We start from the raw sequence: 19,141 nt of genomic DNA, 5'->3' as shown, positions 1-19,141 counted from the left end.
GAATTAACACTCTGTATTGTCTTCCGTGTTTCTCAAACGCTAGAGGGAGCTCCCGAGCGAGTCCAAAATGAATGGATTAAGATGGAGCATTTGAGCAAAAAATCATAGTTTCTAAATGCTTAAAATGTTTTAATGGAGAAGAAAACAATCATTTCCTGGACACAGAGCAGCCGAAGAGCTGCTCCGTTCGCCAACCGATCAGCACTCAGTAGCACTAATGCTAGCATTGTACTGCCCAAAACCCATTTGCTGTAGAAATATATAGGTAAGGAAATATATAGTTAAGTTTTCTTTGCTTTTTAGTGAAATACATCCTTCTACTTTCTAAAATTAAAGGAAAGTTAAAATAGTTTTTAATCACCCAGAACTTTCAAATTGAAAACTTAGTTTCACATTTGCATTGTCAGATGTCTCTCTCTAGGTGGATGCAGACACCAGAAAGGTTAATATGTGTTAATTATTATTGGGAGGAGTTGCATAAAAAAGCTTGTAGTCCATGCCCCTAAGACACCTTTATTCAGAATTGACACAGCAGCCAGATTACGAGTTGGAACGCTTTTACTTCCAAAAAAAATCTGCTTTCTAAATGGAAGCAAATACAGTAGCATCCCGTTGGGGGTTATGAATCAGAACCCAAACCTGAATGACAGTAGCTCACACTCCCAACTACAGTACTCAACCGAACTGCTCCACATAACATTCATAACCTCTAAAAAAGAACGTCACATAGGCTACTTGAAAACGCAACCGAAAACCTTTACATACTGTTTCAATAACTAAACATGCTGCATTACAGCTAAGCATGAGCACAGCATCAGGGGAGCCCAAGCATACTGTGATGACACATTATCATTATTGGTAACCAAGACAATAAAATACAGCTTGGTTTTTGAATGGAGCAAAAGAAGCAGCACAAAATTACTTGAATAAAAGTCTGGTTCCAATGGCTTACATTAAAAGTAAAGTATGTTTTTTCCTTCTCCTGTAAAGTAAACATTTTGGAGATGAGGTTTTGTTTTGACAGCAGTGAAATGCTTGTAAAGTACATTTTCAAAGTAAATTAAAACTGAAAGTACTGCTTGCATAAGTATTCAACCCTTTTAGATTATTACTTGGTAGAACCACCTTTTGTGGCAGTAACAGTTTTTAGTCTGTTGGGGTAAGATTGTACCAGCTTTGCACACTGTTTGGGAGTAATTTTCATCCATTCTTTGTGATTTGCTCTAGATTGTTTAGGCTGATTGCTTGTGAACTGCTGTTTCCAGGACCACAGATTCTGAATTGGATTGGACTTGGCCATCATAGAACATTTACTTTCTTGTTGTTCAGTCACTCCTGTGTTGCCTTGGCCTTGTGCTTAGGTTCACTTTCCTACTGAAAGGTGTAGTTTCTCTCAAGATTTAGTCCTTTACCAGACAAGCAGGTTGTCTTGCAGTATCTTCTTGTATTTTGCACCATCTTTCAATTTTAACAAGATTCCCAGTCTCCACTGAGGGAAAACATTTTCACAACAGGATGCTGCCACCTCCATACATCACTCTTAGGATGGTGTTGATGCGCTACACATAGCGCATCATAGCACATTACAGATTTGTTTGATAAACACACTTTACATATATTCATTTATTTACATATATTTATTTTCCATTAGTTTTTAGTACTTCAGTATAATAAAAACACATTTCTCTAGACATAGACAAAACTGTAAATACTCTTTATTTTTATTTATATGTAGTGTATTTATTAAATACAGTTTTCAATTTTTTCAATTTTTTCAAATTTACCAACTTGTTGTTAACGCATCTCATTAATATCTTAAACAGTATGTCTGTCACATAGTGTGTTTATTATCACGTCTAGCAGAACAAAAGACTGCAATTAATAACTAACTAACAATTAATAACCTTCATGTATTTAGCTACTATAACTACATTAGGCCTCCAGTATAAGCCTTAGATCTAAGGCTGACTCTTAGCTAACCTAACGTTTTACTTTAGCCTTAAATTAATGATGATGTACTTTTTTGGCTGATCTGTAAGATTACAGTAATTTTGAAAGGTAACACACCTAGCATACATACAGTTACACTTAGAATTATTAAAAGCCTTCAAAGTGGCAGTTTGGTAATATAAATAAAATTTCATGAAAAGCTATCAAACAAGGCTTTAGTAAACAGTAAAAAAGGTTTCTGGTATTCAAAAGAATCCCATGATGTGAGTCAAATGGTCAAGATTGTTCTGCTGCTACAGGAACTGGCACCACCTCAACAAGACTGCCCCATCTCCATGCTTGATGTTCTTTTTTTGTCATATGCTTTGCTTTTCTTACACCAGACATGATCCATGGGTCTATACAGTTAGTTTAGTTTCAGCACACCCTCAAAGTGTCTCCCAGAACTCCACAGGCCTGTCTAAAATTCTTTTTGCATATTTAAGTCAATTTTTTTGTGCTTTTTGGTCGAGAGTGGAGTGCAGCAAGGTGTCCAGGCATGAATTCCTTGCTTGTGTAGTGTTCTTATTGTCTTCACTGATACTTTTGTTCCTGTCTTCAACAAGTCATCCTTCAAGTCTTTGGCAGAGTGTTTTTCTCAGCTGTTCTGTTCAAATGTCTGATTGCTCTTGGTGAAATTTTACTCTTTCTTCCACACCAAGGTAGGTTTGCTGCTGTACTATGAGTTGTAAACCTATGTACATTACCTCTAACTTGTCTTTTTGAACTTTAAGTGTCTAGAATGTCTTCTTGTAGCCAGTGCCTTTTTGGTGCAATGAAATAATTTCTACTCTTAGCTTTTGTAAGGGCTCCTTTTTCTTGTCATGTTTGCTGCTGAGCTTGAACACATGCATGGGTGGGATTTATATATGTTTCAAGGCTGAAGCAAATTAATTGTCACTATGAAGTTCCCAAAGGATTAATTGTGTTATAGCACAATTTTGTAGCCTTGCAAACTAGCAGTGATTTAAAAACTGGATTGAATCATTTTACCATGGCTTTATTAAGAAGTTATTCTTTTCAGAAATGTATATATTTTTATAGGTCACTCATTTAATACACAGTTAGTTTAAAAATTGTCTCGATCTTCATAAAAGCTTGATTGTGTTGATCCTTACAGTCTCAGTGGGGTTTGAATAATTTTGAGTGCAGCTGTAAATACTATGACAATGGCTCTAAACATAAATAGAAAGAAATACATTAAATACATTAAATAAATAATAAAAATAAAATGATAATAAATAGAGGATTATGGTTAGTATTTTTTTTACAGCTCCTCAGTTTCCACAGATCACACAGGCTGTCAGGTATGACAGGTAAACTTTTTTTCCATTTCCTTTTCAGGGGATCCATGTTAAATCACTCAGTATAAGCTGCAAAAAAACAACAACAGTACACAACAGTAGTTAACAGTACACAATCACTGAAACAAGATGATTAGTCCAAAGTTAAAAGAAAGAAACAAAGAAAAATACATGCTTATTACATGTTCCCGTTTAGCCCTACTTTAATGAAGATAAAAGCCTTCTATAGTATACACATGCATTCAGTAAAATACTTACTTAATTTTCTCTAGTTTGCAGTCTGGATTTTCCAGTAAATTGGAAATCTGCCTTATATCTGTGTCTTTAAGGTTGTTTTCTCTAAGGTCCAGTTCTCTCAGGACTGTGTGTTTGCCATTTAAAGCTGATGCTAAGATTGTGCAGCATTTCTCCGTGACCCCACAGTTGAACAGTCTACAAGGAAAAGTTGTAGCTTCATGACTGTGCATTGTATTTAAAGGAATTTTCCAGCATTTTTCAACCTAATCTCTATCTGCTGCATCTGTTGCATATCATCAATTACTACAGACAATAATTTCCCAGTACTTAGAATAGGGTAGAAAACTTGTTGATTTGAAACATTCTTATAATAGAAACCAGTGTGCAGATGCTAAATCAACTGCCATTTATTTCTGTTATGTGCAGGGCCGCAAGAACCACAGGGAGAAGTGGGCATTTGACCCACCACATTTCAAAGTACTGGGGCAACGACACACCTCTTTCTGAATGAGTTCAGGACACTTACATCATAAAAAATATAACTCCAATAATACATGGAGTATTGACCAATAACAGAAAGAGACTAAAACTCATCATCAGAACCAATCAAAATCCCAATTTCAGATGGGAGGGGGGACATTTTCCAAACAGTAAAGACTTCATGAGGTTGTGAGTTCAGTGAGAGGAGCTGCAGCACACTGATCCAGTAAAATGTTTTTACTGAGATACAAAAACCAACACACTGGGCCACAGTTTGAATTTACTAAATGTTGTTTTTTTTACATTTCTTTCTGCTACTTTGCAGTACTAAGGTCGCTGTCACACCAACCTTATTTGGTGCAGACCTATCAAACTTTTTCTGTAGTTTGGTCCATTTTGACATTTGAACCCCTCCCATCTTATTCAGGTCCGCACCAAATAGCTGAGCCAAGGTCAGGTGACCCATTGATTTTTACAATGGTCAACATCAAACAAGAGAATGCTCTATGGTGAATTTTTCACACCAAATGAGAGAATTCAACACCAGTGGCTGCTTTTCCCAGTGTACATCAGTGCTATGCTGTACTGTTCATGTAATCTGTCCATTTTAATGTGTTCTAGACTGTCTTCAAGTTCCTGCAGTACAACCTGCTGATAATAACGGGAGACAAGTAATAAAATAATAGAAAAGATACACTTTTGATTTTGGAACATGGATCTCGGAGCATATTTTTGGCCAAGCATCAGCCACCTGATTGGTTAAATTCAAACTGTTAAATGAATAATAAACAAGAAGACATCAAAAAAATGTGTTATTATTACTGTTTTGTGTTTTCTCTGTTTTATATTTTCTATTTATATTTCTAATATTATCATGGTGATAAATGTGACCTTAAAAAAAACAGACACCAATAAAAGGTTTTAAACCGTTGCAGTGTGAAACCAATAAAAAGATACAATATCACAAAAAATTTTGTGAATAAGTTGATAGAGACCTTAGCATGACATGAAAATCACTTTTAGTTACTCAGACAGCGGCCGCCTTGCATTGTGTCACTGAGCCAGCTGTTTTTATTTTTTTGTTTTGTTTTGTTTTTTTGGTTTGTTTTTTTAACAACAGGTTTTGCCCACTTTTGAAGATGTGATGCCACCCCTGGTTATGAGTTATGATTCAATGGGTATTCTGTTCTTTGAGTGCAGGGAAATTATTGTCATGCTAAATGACAAAATGCTACAGCTACAACAGATGCAGACTAGTTTGAAAACTGTAGTATAGTATACCATTCATGTTACCACTGATAAGTATTTTTTTAGTATCAAGAGAAGCACAACTAGCTGTTGTCAGTTGTTAAAAATTAATCATTAAACTATCATTAAATTTGTCACCTCAGAATCTCCAGTTTGCAGTGTGGATTCTCTAATCCGGCACAAAGAGTCTCCACTCCTGAATCCTGCAGGTTATTTCCTCCCAGGTTCAGTTCCCTCAGACATGAAGCCTCTTTGCAGAGAGTAGAGGCCAGCGCATCACAACATTCTCCAGTCAAGCCACACTGATTAAGGCTGGTGAGAAAAAAACATATGTTAGTTAGCAAATTGTATTAGATATCAGGTCATATATAACATTATGTATGTAGGTTGATTTGATGTACCAGCACTCACTCCAGTTGAACTATTGCACTTATGTCATCCTTCAGCACAGCAGAAAGAGTCTTTATTCCTGCATCAGTTAGGTTGTTGTTACCCAGATTCAGCTCTCTCAAATAAGTAGGATTTGAGATTAGGGCTGATGCGAGGGCAGCACAGCCCTCTTCCGTAACTCCACTGTCTCTAAGCCTGTAGAGAGAGACAGAGAAATTAAGGGACTTTTTATTTGCTTTCTGGTTGTAAAGATTCAAATTGGTCACTTTATTAAAAACACCTACCTTGCAGCTCCACTTTGTGGGTGTAGCCTTCTGATGCACAATTTGTACTAGTCATCCCCTAGCCCTTCATCAGTGGCCAGTTTCTAAACAGAGACCCTCAATTTCCTTGATGGACAAGCTAGAGGGGAGCTGATAAATTGTGCAGCAACAGATGGGCTACAATCTGTAACTGGAAACCTAAAGTGCAACTTTATGGTTGGTGTTTCTGATAAAATGTCCAATAAATGTAGGTTGACACAATAAACCTCCAACTTAGCATTGCCCAAAACCTGTTCAGAACATCACCTTAATGTCTGAAGTCTGCAGTCGAAGTTCTTCATTGCCTGGGAGAGCGCTTTCAGTCCAGAATCTTGGATGTGATTCTGACTCAGGTCCAGCTCTTTCAGGGTTGTGGGATTTGCAGCAAGTGCAGAGGCCAAAGCAGCAGCTCCTTCTTCTGTGATCCCACAAAATGCCAACCTGCAAAAAACAGATTGTTGTCTAGTTAAATCAAAATTTACATTTAAAGCAATGATTAAGCAAAAAGTCAAATTTACGCAATTTTCTACTTACTCCAATACAGTCAATCGGCTAAAACATGTATGGTGTCCAAATTTTGCTTCTTTAGTTTTAGCACAGGTGCTACAAGGCTAATGTAGCTAACAAAAACTAGATGTCAACAGACTCAAATCTTTTCTGTAAATACATCCTCCAAACTTCTCTAAACCTGCTCAAACTGCATCAAGATCTTCTATAAGGTTGCTCTGGTTTTTCTATATGATGCAATTTTTGTTTCTTTTATAAAAAACTTTTAATGTTGCGTTTTTGAACTGAAGATAAATAGAAACAAAAATAATGTTGTCTATCATCCGTATGCCTGTGTGACTTGTAAATGTGAATAGCGTTTTTGAAATACAGCTCAACACATGCCTTAAATGGCTGACCACTGTGTTGGGATATATTTATGGGAAAGATTTGGGTGACTGTTGACATCTAGTGTTTGTTATCAACCTTAGCTTCATAGCTCTACTGCTAAATTTGAAAAGCAAAATTTTTATAGCAAACTTGTCTTGATTGATCAACTATATTCAGGGTAAGTGAAAAATTGTGTAAATTAGATTTTTTGCCAAACTATTCCTTTAAACATAAACATTTCCCCCAGTCCATACATATGCACCACTTTGCATTCTTTTTTTAAGGAAAAGGAGAACCTATAGCTTGTCTTGGTATCAAACACACACACACATCATCTAAACCACTTATCCTTCTGGGTTGCGGTGGGGCACTGGAGCCCATCCCAGCTGTCATCAGGCGAAAGGCAGAATACACCCTGGACAGGTCGCCAGTCCATCACAGGGCAGACAGACAGACATATACATTCACACACACACTCACACCTAGGGGCAATTTAGCATATCCAATTGGCCTGACTGCATGTTTTTGGACTGTGGAAGGAAACCGGAGTACCCGGAGGAAACCCACGCAGACACGGGGAGAACAAACAAACTCCACACAGAAATGACCCTGGTCGCCCGGCCGGGAATCAAACCCAGGCCATTCTTGCTGCGAGGCGACAGCGCTACCCACTGCACCACCATGCCACCCCTGGTATCAAACAAAGATTTAAAAAAAACTGGCCATGGAAAATATAAGTGCTATACTGTAAAAAGAAAATAAATGTCGTTCAAACAATAAATGTATTTAATTTGATAATGAACAGTCTAATTGGTTGAACTCAAATAAAATTATTTGATTTGAAGTTATCGTTGGTTAAAATCATAAAATCAATCAGTATTCAGCAGTCTGCTATTTAAACCTAGATTAAACCTGTGTTTCAGATGTGAATTTAAAGCTGTGTGCTGACTCTGACCTCAGTATCTCCAGTTTGCAGTGTGGACTTCCGATCCCAGCAGAGAGCAGCTCCACTCCTGTGTCTCGTATTGAGTTTCCACTCAGGTCCACTGCTTTCAGACTAGCAGAGCGGCACCTGAAGGCTGAAGCAAGTGCCTCACAGCACCTCTGAGTAAGCAAACCATAACTTAGCCTAAAGGTGAAAAAATAAGAAAACTAATTATTTCGACTATGTTGTGGTCATTTACCTTCACACTAGATATTACTGTACTTTTTAGATAATGAAAAAAAAGTACAAAGGAATAAACAAAAGTGAAATACTAGCTTGCATGCTTAATGCTTATGTAATAGTGAAAAAGGGAATTATACTGTTTTTTTATTTCTGTATAATTCAGTCTTTAAGATGTAAACAACAACATTCAGAGTATCCATCATCTAAACCGCTTATCCTTCTGGGTCGCGGTGGGGTGCTGGAGCCTACCCCAGCTGTCATTGGGTGGAAGGCAGGACACACCCTGGACAGGTCGCCAGTTCATCGCAGGGCAGACAGACAGACATACACACACTCACACCTAGGGGCAATTTAGCCTGTCTGCATGTTTTTGGACTGTGGGAGGAAACCCACGCAGACACGGGAAGAACAGGCAAACTCCACACAGAAATGACCCTGGTCACCCGGCCGGGAATCGAACCCAGGCCCTTCTTGCTGTGAGGCGACAGCGCTACCCACTGCGCCACCGTGCCGCCCACATTCAGAGTAGTTGATGTGAAATGTTTTATTCTATAGAAATTTACAGACACAAGCTCATTTTTGTTGTGTAGTCTAAATAGCTGTCATGACGTCAAGCATTGTGGCATCTGTCATGGCAATTACCAGAAATTATGGTTATATTACCAGACAAAATCTCTCATGACAGCTTATGACATCTGCCATAACATCTTTATGGCATAGTTACATTATGTCAGTGTTATGCAGCAGGTAAAATTTTGGTATATTTTGGTACATTCACTGTGAAAAAATATGCAGCTTTTAAACATGAAAAGTAAGTTCTTGATTAACATGAAAAGTTGAATTCAACTTCAAATAATAAGTTAACAAATGCAAAACAAATTATTCTTCTTTTAACTTAATAAGTTCAACGAACTCAACATTTCAATTTAACCCAGTTACTTACTTTTTCAGGTTTAAAAGCTGCATAATTTTTTACAGTGCAATCTTAAAAAAATTCTAATATCCAGTATGGTAACTTTATAGGAGAAGTAAAAATTTTCTTTACATGTGTATCTCAGTGTATATCAAAATGTTTATGATGAAACACATCCAACAGAACATACTGCTGAAAAGGCGTAACATATTAACATAATTTTTTTGGGCAACATTAATATGTGAAAGTACTTAAAGTAGTACGTAAATATGAAAAAAGAGATCTCACCATAATTCTTCAAGCTTACAGACTGGATTCTCCATAACAGCCACAAGCTGCTCCACCCCTTCGTCTCCTGGGTTGTTCCAGTGCAGGTCCAGCTCTCTAAGGTGTGAGGGGTTGTACCTCAGAGCTGAGGCTAGTGCAAAACTTCCATTAGGAGTAACTCTGCAGTCCTTCAGTCTACCAGCAGGTGGGGGGAGAATTCTTGTCACTCAGACTATTCACACTGGGCAACTGTGTGTTATCATGTATAATTGATGTTTGTAGACATCAGCTCTGCTTTTAATACAGTGGTGCCAAAATGGCTCCATGGCAAACTGCTACAACTGCATGTGGACCCCTTTATCTGCCAGCAAATTGTTAAGTTTCTGTTAGTCAGGAGACAATTTGTGCAGCTGGGACTTTACCTGTCAGAACCCCAATCCAACAGTACATACTCGTGCTCTCACCTCTCATCTAGTTCTCGTACACCAAGGACAGCACTTCTGGCCACCCATCCATCAAGCTGATAAAACTTTGCAAATGACACAACTGGTGTAAGCCTCATTACCAACAATGATGAGCCCTACAGGAGGGAGGTGGCCCATCTGGCTACATGGTGTACCGTAAACATTCTGGAGCTCAACCCAAAAAACAAAGATGGTCATAGATTTTTACCCTTCCATCCCCCCTTGGAACTAACAACAGTGCCGTAAGTACTGTGGAGTCATTCACTTTTCTAGGTACCACCATCTCCAAAGATGTCAAAAAAGCTCACAGGAGAATGTTCTTTCTGTGGAAGTTACAGAAACTCAACATCTCTCAACCAGTTTTGTCACAGTACCGCATATCCGTCATTGAGAGCATATTAGCCTTCTCCATATCTATTTGGTTCAGCTCAGCCTCCTTCCACTCAAAGGCCAGACTAGCAAATTGTATGCACAACTGAAAGGCTTACTGGACAGCAGCAGCTCTCAATTCAGGAGCTTGAAAATGGCATCACTTCAATAAAAACCAGAACCAAATAACATATGAACAGCTTCTCAATAAGTCAAACTTCTCAATAAGCCAACAGATAATGAGCCTCATTTATCTTAGCCTTAGCTTTGTATTGTATATGGACTTGTACTATACCATAGTTATTCCAAGTTTGGTATTTTTGCCCTTCCTATATGTTCTTGTGCTGGCCTGCCAAGTTAAATTCCTGTGTACTTTGTAAATTTGATTCTGATTCTGACTCCAATAGCGGGGTTCAAGTAAATTGGTATTATGTTTTCTTTACATTACAGCCTTAAAGTAAGACTGTATTTAGCATTGACAGGAAAACCAGAACAGCTTTCCAATTTACCATCATTCACAAATTCTACATTAGAGACACTCACCTCAGTATCTCCAGTTTGCAGTGTGGATTCCTCAGCTGAGTAGCTAGTATCTGGATTCCGGCCTCTCTCAGACTGTTCTCACTCAGGTCCAGTTCTTTAAGGTGTGGAAGTTTTGGAATAAGCTCTGAGGCCAGAATAGAGCAGCCCTGTGTTGTGATTCTACAGTAGGAGAGCCTGCAGAGACAAAAGAACCTTAGAGTGACTTGTCAAACATGTTCTTCATACATCCTCATTTTGCCCTTTTGCACTGATTAAATATGCCTAGTCTAATATATCTATTAGAGATCAGTTAAATTTTACAATAGTTTCTTTAGGTCAATGCATGAGTGCGTTATCCCTCAATACTGAAGTAAGAGAGGTTTATGTATTGAAGTAAGAGGAGTAAACATTAGTGAACTTCTAGTTAACAGAATAATGATAGTGTAATTACAAAATGTATATTTTTGTAACGTAGCAAAAATCGTTTACATCCTAAACTTTAGGATTGTTATCACTGTGTTTAAAGCTTATTATTCAGTAGCATTATCATTTAACTACAATGAAACTAATATGTAAATTAAATAGTTATTAGAGTAAAGAAGGGCATTGTGACATCTTTAAACCAAAAGCATACATGCAATATTTTAATCATCTTTAAGATTGCAAAAAATGTTTAAAGCTACTCTCTTTGCCATGTTGTAGTTTGTGGTACTACAATTTAAGGAACAAGGCCCTGTATTATTATCAAGAAAGTAACTGGAAAGGCAGAAGCTGTACCTGAGTTTCTCTAATTTACTGTCTGAGTTTCCCAGTCCATCTGCAAAAAGCCTCAGTCCTGTGTCTCCTGTGGAGTTACTACTCAAATCCAGCTCTCGCAGGCTTGAGGAGGTACAGCTGACTGCAGAGCCCAGTGCTTTACAGCATCTCTCAGTGAGGCCACAGTTATCCAGCCTAAAAATGAACATTTAGGTAAGTTTCAGTTGGCCAGATGCTCAAAAAGAAGAAATCTGGCTACCACATTCAAAAAGAAGAAAAGTTTAATAGATCTTCATCAGTCATCCAAGATGATGGGAAGCTCAGTTATGTTTCAAACAATCCTCTTACTGCTGTGTGAATTATTTCCACATAAATAGTATCACATTACAATTATTAAAAATAATATGTGGCTAAAAGCTAGTGGGGAACTAATGATTTCTGTAAAAAAAAAAAAATAAAGCTGTAATTTGTAGTTCGTTTTTATTTAATATAATCATTGTGCTCATTGTCGCTGTGAAACGGCTACAAGGTAAAATATATGTTAATGTCTGTTACAAGCTTTAAATAAATGTGGAAGGTCTTTCACAAGGTTCAAATAATGGCCATAAATTAACGTGAATTGGTGTTAGCTTAGCACAGTCATACCATTAGAATCTCAGACAGGTGCTAGCACAAATTAGCATTGTAATAAAGTTGTCTTTCATAGTTTTTAAGATGGGTTTTGACATTTATGGGCCAAGCGGAAGGCCTTAATCAGTTATATAACAATTATAGTTCGCCACTGCTAGAGGCACATCCATGTGGAAATTATGTCCCCATTTGAATCAAGTAAATTTGATGCATCATTTTGTCCAGTAAAAGCTATACACATCTCTCATTTCATCTACAGGGCATGGCCTACTTACAGAGCGATTTCTGAAGCTTTGACCACTAACATCAGTCTCAGGAGGCCTTCATCTGATTTGCTGTATTTCTTGAGATCAAACACATCCAGTTTTTCCTCTGACGTCAGTAACATAAATACCAGAGCTGACCATTGTGCCAGGGAGAGTTTGGAGAAACGCTCAGAGCTGAGGTAGTTTTGGATGTCCTTCACTAAAGAGAGCTCATTGAGTTCATTCAGACAGTAGAACAGATTGATGGACTTCTCAGTCGAGGAGTTCTCCTCAATCTTCTTCTTGATGTAATCCAGTGTTGCTTCTGTGCTTTGATAGTTGCGTCCAAAGCTACGTTTCACCAGGCTTTGGAGGAGGGTCTGGTTGGACTCCAGAGAAAGGCCCAAAAGGAAACGGAGGAAGAGATCCAGGTGGCCATTTTCACTCTGTAAGGCCCTGTCTATGGCGCTCCTGTGCAAGTCATACAGCGCATCCAGGTCAGGATCAGCTCCAGTGCAGCTTTTCTGATCGAGAACATTCAAGTTATGGATTTTGCACATGAAAAACACATATATAGCTGCAAGAAACTCTTGGATGCTCAGGTGTACAAAGCAGTAGACTTTACCCTGAGTCAGTGCACATTCCTCCCTAAAGATTTGGGAGCAGACTCCTGAGTAGACCACTGCCTCCTTGACATCAATGTCACAAGCTCTTAGATCTTCTTCATAGAATATCAGGTTTCCCTTCTGTAGCTGTTGGAAAGCTAGTTTGCCCAATTTCAGAATCATGTCTTTCCCATCGGCCTTATGTTTTCCGGAGTATCTGTCATTTTTAGCTTTTGTTTGGATCAGCAGGAAGTGCATGTACATTTGAGTCAACGTCTTGGGAATTTCTCCACCATCTGAGTCACCTAACGTTCTTTCCAGAACAGTGGCTGAAAGCCAGCAGAAGACTGGGATGTGGCACATGATAAAGAGGCTCCTTGAGGACTTGATATGTGTGATGACTCTGCGAGCCAGACTCTGGTCACTTATTCTCTTCTTGAGGTACTCGACCTTCTGTGGGTCGTTGAAACCACGTACCTCGGTTACCAGGTCAACACACTGAGGAGGGATCTGACTGGCTGCTGCTGGACGGGTCGTTATCCAGATAAGGGCATCTGAAAGAAGGCTCCCACTGATGAGGTTTGTCAGTAGAACATCTAGACACACTCGCTCTCTTGGGTCAAACTTTCTCTCGTTGTTCTGAAAGTCTAGAGGAAAGCGGCACTCATCCAGTCCATCAAAGATGAAGAGAACTTTGTGATTCTGAAGGTTTCTTCCTTGAGGGGTCTCCATTTTGAAATAGTGAAGGAGCTCAACCAAGCTGAACTGCTTCTCCTTCAACAGGTTGAGTTCACGGAATGCTAGTGGATAAACAAACTCTATGTCTTGATTCGCTCTGCATTCAGCCCAGTCCAGGACGAATTTCTGGACAGAAACGGTTTTTCCAATGCCAGCAACACCCTTTGTCAGGACACTCCGAGTGGGTTTGCTGTGGCCATGGGAGGAACTGAAGATGTCATTGCATTTGATGGGTATTTCTACTGTTGTTTGTGTCCTGGACATTATTTCAATCTGTCTCACTTCATGCTCCTTATTGATGTTACCACTATCACTTTCAGTGATGTAAAGCTCTGTGTAAATGTCATTCAGGAACATCGGGCAGCCTTGTCCTGGCACATTGCTGTAAATGCACTGGAACTTTTCCTTTAGCCTATGTTTATGTGTATGTTGCAGTTCTACTTCTGTATCCATGGACGAGACTGAAGTAGTGGAACCAATAGAGTGAGTCCTAGAAGTAGAGGAAATTATATATTACTAAATTACACTACTGTTCAAAAGTGGTGCAAAGTTATTCTAATCTGCTAGTCCCATGCTACCAGTGACCAAAAGATATTTACAGTATATTATCATTCAAAAACTTCTTGTTGCTGTTAGCATACATTAAATATTGAGTAAAACATCTAAAAATATGTTTTTATGTTCATGCTCTTAAAAGAATGAGTTCTTTTAGCGATGCTATAGAACACATGTCAGGCTCCAGTACTCGTGGGCCAAAACACTACAGACTTCAGAACACTGCCTCATTAAACACACCTGAATTGGTTCATCAGCTAATTAGCAAGGCCTTCATCAAATGAATTCAGAGTTTTAGATGAGAGTAAAGACTAATATCGGCAGCCCTTTGGCCCAGACGTTCCCCAGTTTGACATGCTGGCCTTATAGAGCCACTTTTGCTTCCCTTCAGAACAATGTTTGAAAAGAGATGCATGTGTGTAGTTTGTACTACAGTATTATGCAAGAGTCAGAAACCACCTCTCATTTATTTAATTTGCAGTCAAAATGGCCATTAAATACAAGTTATTGATTTTTCAGTGTCAGGAAACAAAGCAAATATATATTTCAGAGACATTTACACAGAAACCTCAACACCTTAAATATAATGCCGTATTTTTCACTATTTTGCATGCCCACTTTTTGCCTTTCATTCTTTTAGAGATACTTATTTCAGTTTTGCAAAGGAATCTGCAGGGATATTTTTCTTGATTTTCTCCTCTCTCTCAAAGATGAAAGCTTTAAGTCCTGTTTATTTAATATCAGTTTTGGTGTCTACCAGGTCTTGCAGGTGGTTGTTAGGAGTCCCATTTTCTCTGCAGCTTTTAATCATTATATGAACTCCAGTTTTGGAAACTCTTGTTTTTTTCACTTTTGCAGCTGGGTTATTTTACTTTTAATCTCCTCAGAAACATCTCCTGACAATTAGAAAAACTTGTATTCATCTGCCATTTTGACTAATGAAATAAATGATTAGTGATCTCTGTATAAATACTGTATTTATACACTATTTATGCGCATTGTATTATAAGTTAATTTATCTAATTTGTGTACGGTTGTGTCTGCGCTAGTGTCTTACCATTGAGACATGGAAATGTCTTCTGTCATTGTTCCAGGTTTAAGCACTGATGATGCAGTTCTGATTGACACACAGTCAGCCTCCAAGGAGACCAGCCTCGGCCGTTTACATGAGCTTAAAACACCATGCAGACATTTCCATTACAATTCTTCTAAAATTCTGTAAATGTTCTCATTCAAGTGTCATATCTATTATTTTTATTCATTATTATCATTTCTCAACAGTATCGGTGTGAAATCGCTTAAGATGACACAAATAAACAGGTGCTAAAAAAATTAAATTACATTAAAAGTATTTGTGAAAATCAGAACAGTGTAATCTCTAGAGTCGGGAGAAACGTCTCCCGAATGCTCACCTGTTTATGAAGCAAATAGATGCTTTTTTAAATTCAATTGGCTCCAACTTCGAATTGGAAGTTCGTATTGAGACACAACTTGGTCCATCCAACCGGACCAACCTTCAAATGATAAGAAAATATATACATATATATGCATAGATCATAACTTAATCCTTGTAATTATCTACAATCTGTATACTTAATTGTTTTTGGGGTTTTTTTGTTTGTTTGTTTTTTCACATTGGGACAACAGCTTAAAATAATTCACCAGAACTGTCCATACATGAGGGTTATTTGAGAGTTCTTCTCTCAAACCAACTCAAAATTTGACAGTATTGTGCAACATCATATTGTACAGTGCAAACTCATGTACAGTTCTTACCTCAGTGCCTCAAAGTTATGAGCTCTTTTGCTGGAGTGATTCATTGTAGATGAATTGTAGCATTTTTGCATCTGCATAACAAACATGAAGAAATAAAACTCTGATCAACAGTGGAGAAACACAGAGAGATTATTCTTAAGTGAAAGTGTAGGTACTGTGATGAAATACCCAAAATGCTAAAGTGAAAGTATGTAGTCAAAAACATACTTGGGTGACAGTGAGGAACATAGACATTTATACAAACTCAAGCATCTAAAAATAAAGAGCAAATGCAGTAACTTTGTTGAATGCCTATTAAAATTTGTTGCGTACCTATCAAATTTGTTTCATGCCTATCAAATTTGATGCATGCCTATCAAATTTGCTGTGTACCTATCAACTTTGTTGTGTGCCTATTGACTTTGTTGTGTGCCTGTCAACTTTGTTGCATGCCTATCAACTTTACTGTGTACCTATCAATTTAATTGTGTGCATATCAACTTTGTTGCATGCCTATTAGTTTTGTTGCATGTCTATCAACTTTATTGTGTGCCTGTCAACTTTGTTCCATGCCTATCAACTTTCCTGCTTGGCGTCAACTTTGTTGCATGCCTATCAACTTTGTTGTGAATCTGTCAACTTTGTTGCATGCTCAATAACTTTTCTGCATGCCTGTCAATTTAGTTGTGTACCTATTAACTTTCCTGCTTGCCGCCAACTTTGTTGCATGCTTGTCAACTTTGCTGTGTGTCTATCAACTTTGTTCCATGCTTATAAACTCTGTTGCATGTCTGTTTCATCAGAAAGTGAATGTTGAAATCAGTGAAATTAAAAAAAAAAAAAAATCAGTGAGGTCAGCAGATGGAGTAACAAGAATTCCCCTGACTATAATTAGGAAGTCATGCACACAGTGTATGTTGTAACCAAAAAAAAGGAAGTGGACTGCAGAGTTGGTCAAGTGTTGGTCACACTTGTTTGAGAAGTCAGGAAATGTCTGTAAGCTGCTCGTTGGTGGTTAAAATGAAATGATTATAAACACTGTGTGGTTTGGCAGTGTATAGTTAATGTACAGCCAAATGTAAACATTTGCATGTTCTCCCCGTGTCTGCGTGGGTTTCCTCCGGGTACTCCGGTTTCCTCCCACAGTCCAAAAACATGCAGTCAGGCCAATTGGACGTGCTAAATTGCCCCTAGGTGTGAGTGTGTGTGTGAATGTGTATGTCTGTCTGTCTGCCCTGCGATGGACTGGCGACCTGTCCAGGGTGTATCCTGCCTTCCGCCCAATGACAGCTGGGATAGGCTCCAGCACCCCACCGCGACCCAGAAGGATAAGCGGTTTAGATGATGTATGTATGGATCTGTGTTCATGGTCGCACAGAAAACAAACCAAATTTATTTGTGCACTGAGTTATATCTGAGATCTTTTCATAGAATTCACTGATTCACAACATTTCACAACTGTGTCCTAGTTCATCTGATAAAACCTGGACTGTTATACAGCGTTATAAGATATATTCCGTTCTAAAATCTGATTGGCTGAGCCATGTTAGAAGTGTTATATACAAATAAAAGCTCTTAAAAATCATCATGTTGCCTGACTGTCAGTTTTGCTTATCATTATTGTAGCGCTTTCAACAAATGTTTTTGAAATGTTAGTTCAAGTTATTGGTTCTTCAGCATTTATTTATGGGTTATTTTGATAAAGATTCTTATTCTGAAGGTGTGGCTAATTGTTCATGGAGGGTTATGTGGTAAAGCCGGTAGAACTGAAAGGCAGTCAAGAGCTGCGAGGAGAGCTGGCTGAGAGAATAAGGCATAGATTAGATGTAGAGCACATTGTTAGAGAAAACTCTGCTCATGTACGGCGTCGCTGTGGCCAACAACAGCTGATTAATAAAGCACCATGAGTTGTGTGAAAGCTGTATTTCTTTTAAGAGCCTACATCATTAATGATAAACTGCATCATTTTGTATTTTTGTATAGATCACATCATTATTTTGGTGCTGTTTTATAAAAGCAATAAGTTGAAACAGTGACTTTACTATGCTACTGTTCTGTTAGGCTGATCACATTCATGTCTGTGATTCACTTCAGCTAAACTGTTTTAATCAAAGCACATGTTAAGAATAATCAGAGCACAGGCTCAGCTATCTCAACAACATGCTAACTAAAACAATCATTCCAATTAGATTACATTGGCATTGGCATTAGATTACATTGGCATAACCAACATTATGCCATCAGACATTATGACAGTAAACGGCACCTGCCACATATGACATGGTAATGTCAATATTATGTAGCAGGATTTAAGTAAAGTGTTACCCAAACCATGTAACAAATGAATTCATACTTACAAAAGCAGCTCGGGTACTGTGGCGACTAATGCTGATGAGTCCATTCCAGAATCAGACCTGGTCATTTATTGTCCTTTCACTTCTGCTTCATACTTTGACGCAGGGGAGGAGGAGGAAACATTGCGCATTTGTTTTTAACCATTTTCGGGAGTGACTATTTTGCTCTTTACAGCTGTCACCATGACAATTTTTCAAGTTATCGGTGCTTAAATATGCATTCAAAATAATAAATGAATACATTAATTGGTTGTTTCATTGTCTTTAATATTTTAGTCCCTTTCATAGGCCTATAAAAGTTTGCATAAAAAGAAAAAAAGATAGAATGTGAGGTGGTGGAAAATAAGCCCACAGTTGACACTTTGTCACACTTTCCTTTTCATGATACTAAAAACTTGTCACAACAACAGCGATGATGACATCTAGTGACTCTTAGGCAAAAATTCCAACCAGTTTCACACTCACATGTTTTGAATTTCATCAGCCACATTCAAATATCATCCTACCACAGCACAACTGCTAGGCCCCTAAAACAATCTGTTGCTGGATCCTGTAAATACATATTTATACATATATATATATATCTATCTCTCTATGTATCTATCTATATATCTATATCTATATATCTCTATCTATCTATATATATATATATATATATATATATATATATATATATATATGCATATGTATATGTGTGTGTGTGTGTGTATGTGTGGGGGTGTGTGCAGAAGTTTGAATGTCCCTGGTTACAAATTACATGTTTTGTTGCTTTTTTATATGATGTTTTTTCTGCAAATTGTACAATTTCTATTTGTTTGCTGAGTTTAAAATGTTAGAAAAAAAGAAAACATAAAATGTAACATAAACATAACATAATAAATATGTATAATATATATTTTTAGGGGACCAGGAGCAGCTAAACAGCACTTAAAAGTTTATATGAAAGATTTAATGTTGTCTTATATAACACTGAA

The 19,141-nt window shown here is 37.8% G+C and overlaps 1 protein-coding gene across 1 annotated transcript; it reads right to left on the bottom strand.

The window, feature by feature from the left end:
• Positions 1-1,914: 1,914 nt before the first annotated feature.
• LOC118822644 (NACHT, LRR and PYD domains-containing protein 12-like) lies at positions 1,915-18,221 on the bottom strand. Its single transcript, XM_036591828.1, has 14 exons — positions 18,171-18,221; positions 15,835-15,905; positions 15,471-15,572; positions 15,116-15,229; positions 12,191-13,993; positions 11,307-11,480; positions 10,551-10,724; positions 9,196-9,369; positions 7,782-7,955; positions 6,218-6,391; positions 5,670-5,843; positions 5,397-5,570; positions 3,552-3,725; positions 1,915-3,362 (listed from the first exon to the last, which is right to left on the bottom strand). The coding sequence occupies exons 2-14, from the start codon at positions 15,903-15,905 to the stop codon at positions 3,353-3,355; spliced, it is 3,492 nt and encodes a 1,163-aa protein (XP_036447721.1). The 5' UTR covers positions 18,171-18,221; the 3' UTR covers positions 1,915-3,352.
• Positions 18,222-19,141: the final 920 nt, after the last annotated feature.

This window comes from Colossoma macropomum, unplaced genomic scaffold (genome assembly GCF_904425465.1).
Source record: "Colossoma macropomum unplaced genomic scaffold, Colossoma_macropomum, whole genome shotgun sequence".
Classification (NCBI taxonomy): Eukaryota; Metazoa; Chordata; class Actinopteri; order Characiformes; family Serrasalmidae; genus Colossoma; species Colossoma macropomum.
Note: the sequence above shows the minus strand (reverse complement) of the source record. Positions and strands in the feature narration are given on the sequence as shown.

Excerpts from the sequence above, each read along its gene's own strand:
- LOC118822644 (XM_036591828.1), bottom strand. The coding sequence starts at position 15,905 with ATGCAAAAATGCTACAATTCATCTACAATGAATCACTCCAGCAAAAGA. Across the intron at positions 10,725-11,306 it reads AGTAAATTAGAGAAACTCAG|GCTCTCCTACTGTAGAATCA; the intron begins GTACAGCTTCTG and ends TTGTCTCTGCAG. Across the intron at positions 5,571-5,669 it reads AGTGCAATAGTTCAACTGGA|CCTTAATCAGTGTGGCTTGA; the intron begins GTGAGTGCTGGT and ends TTTTCTCACCAG.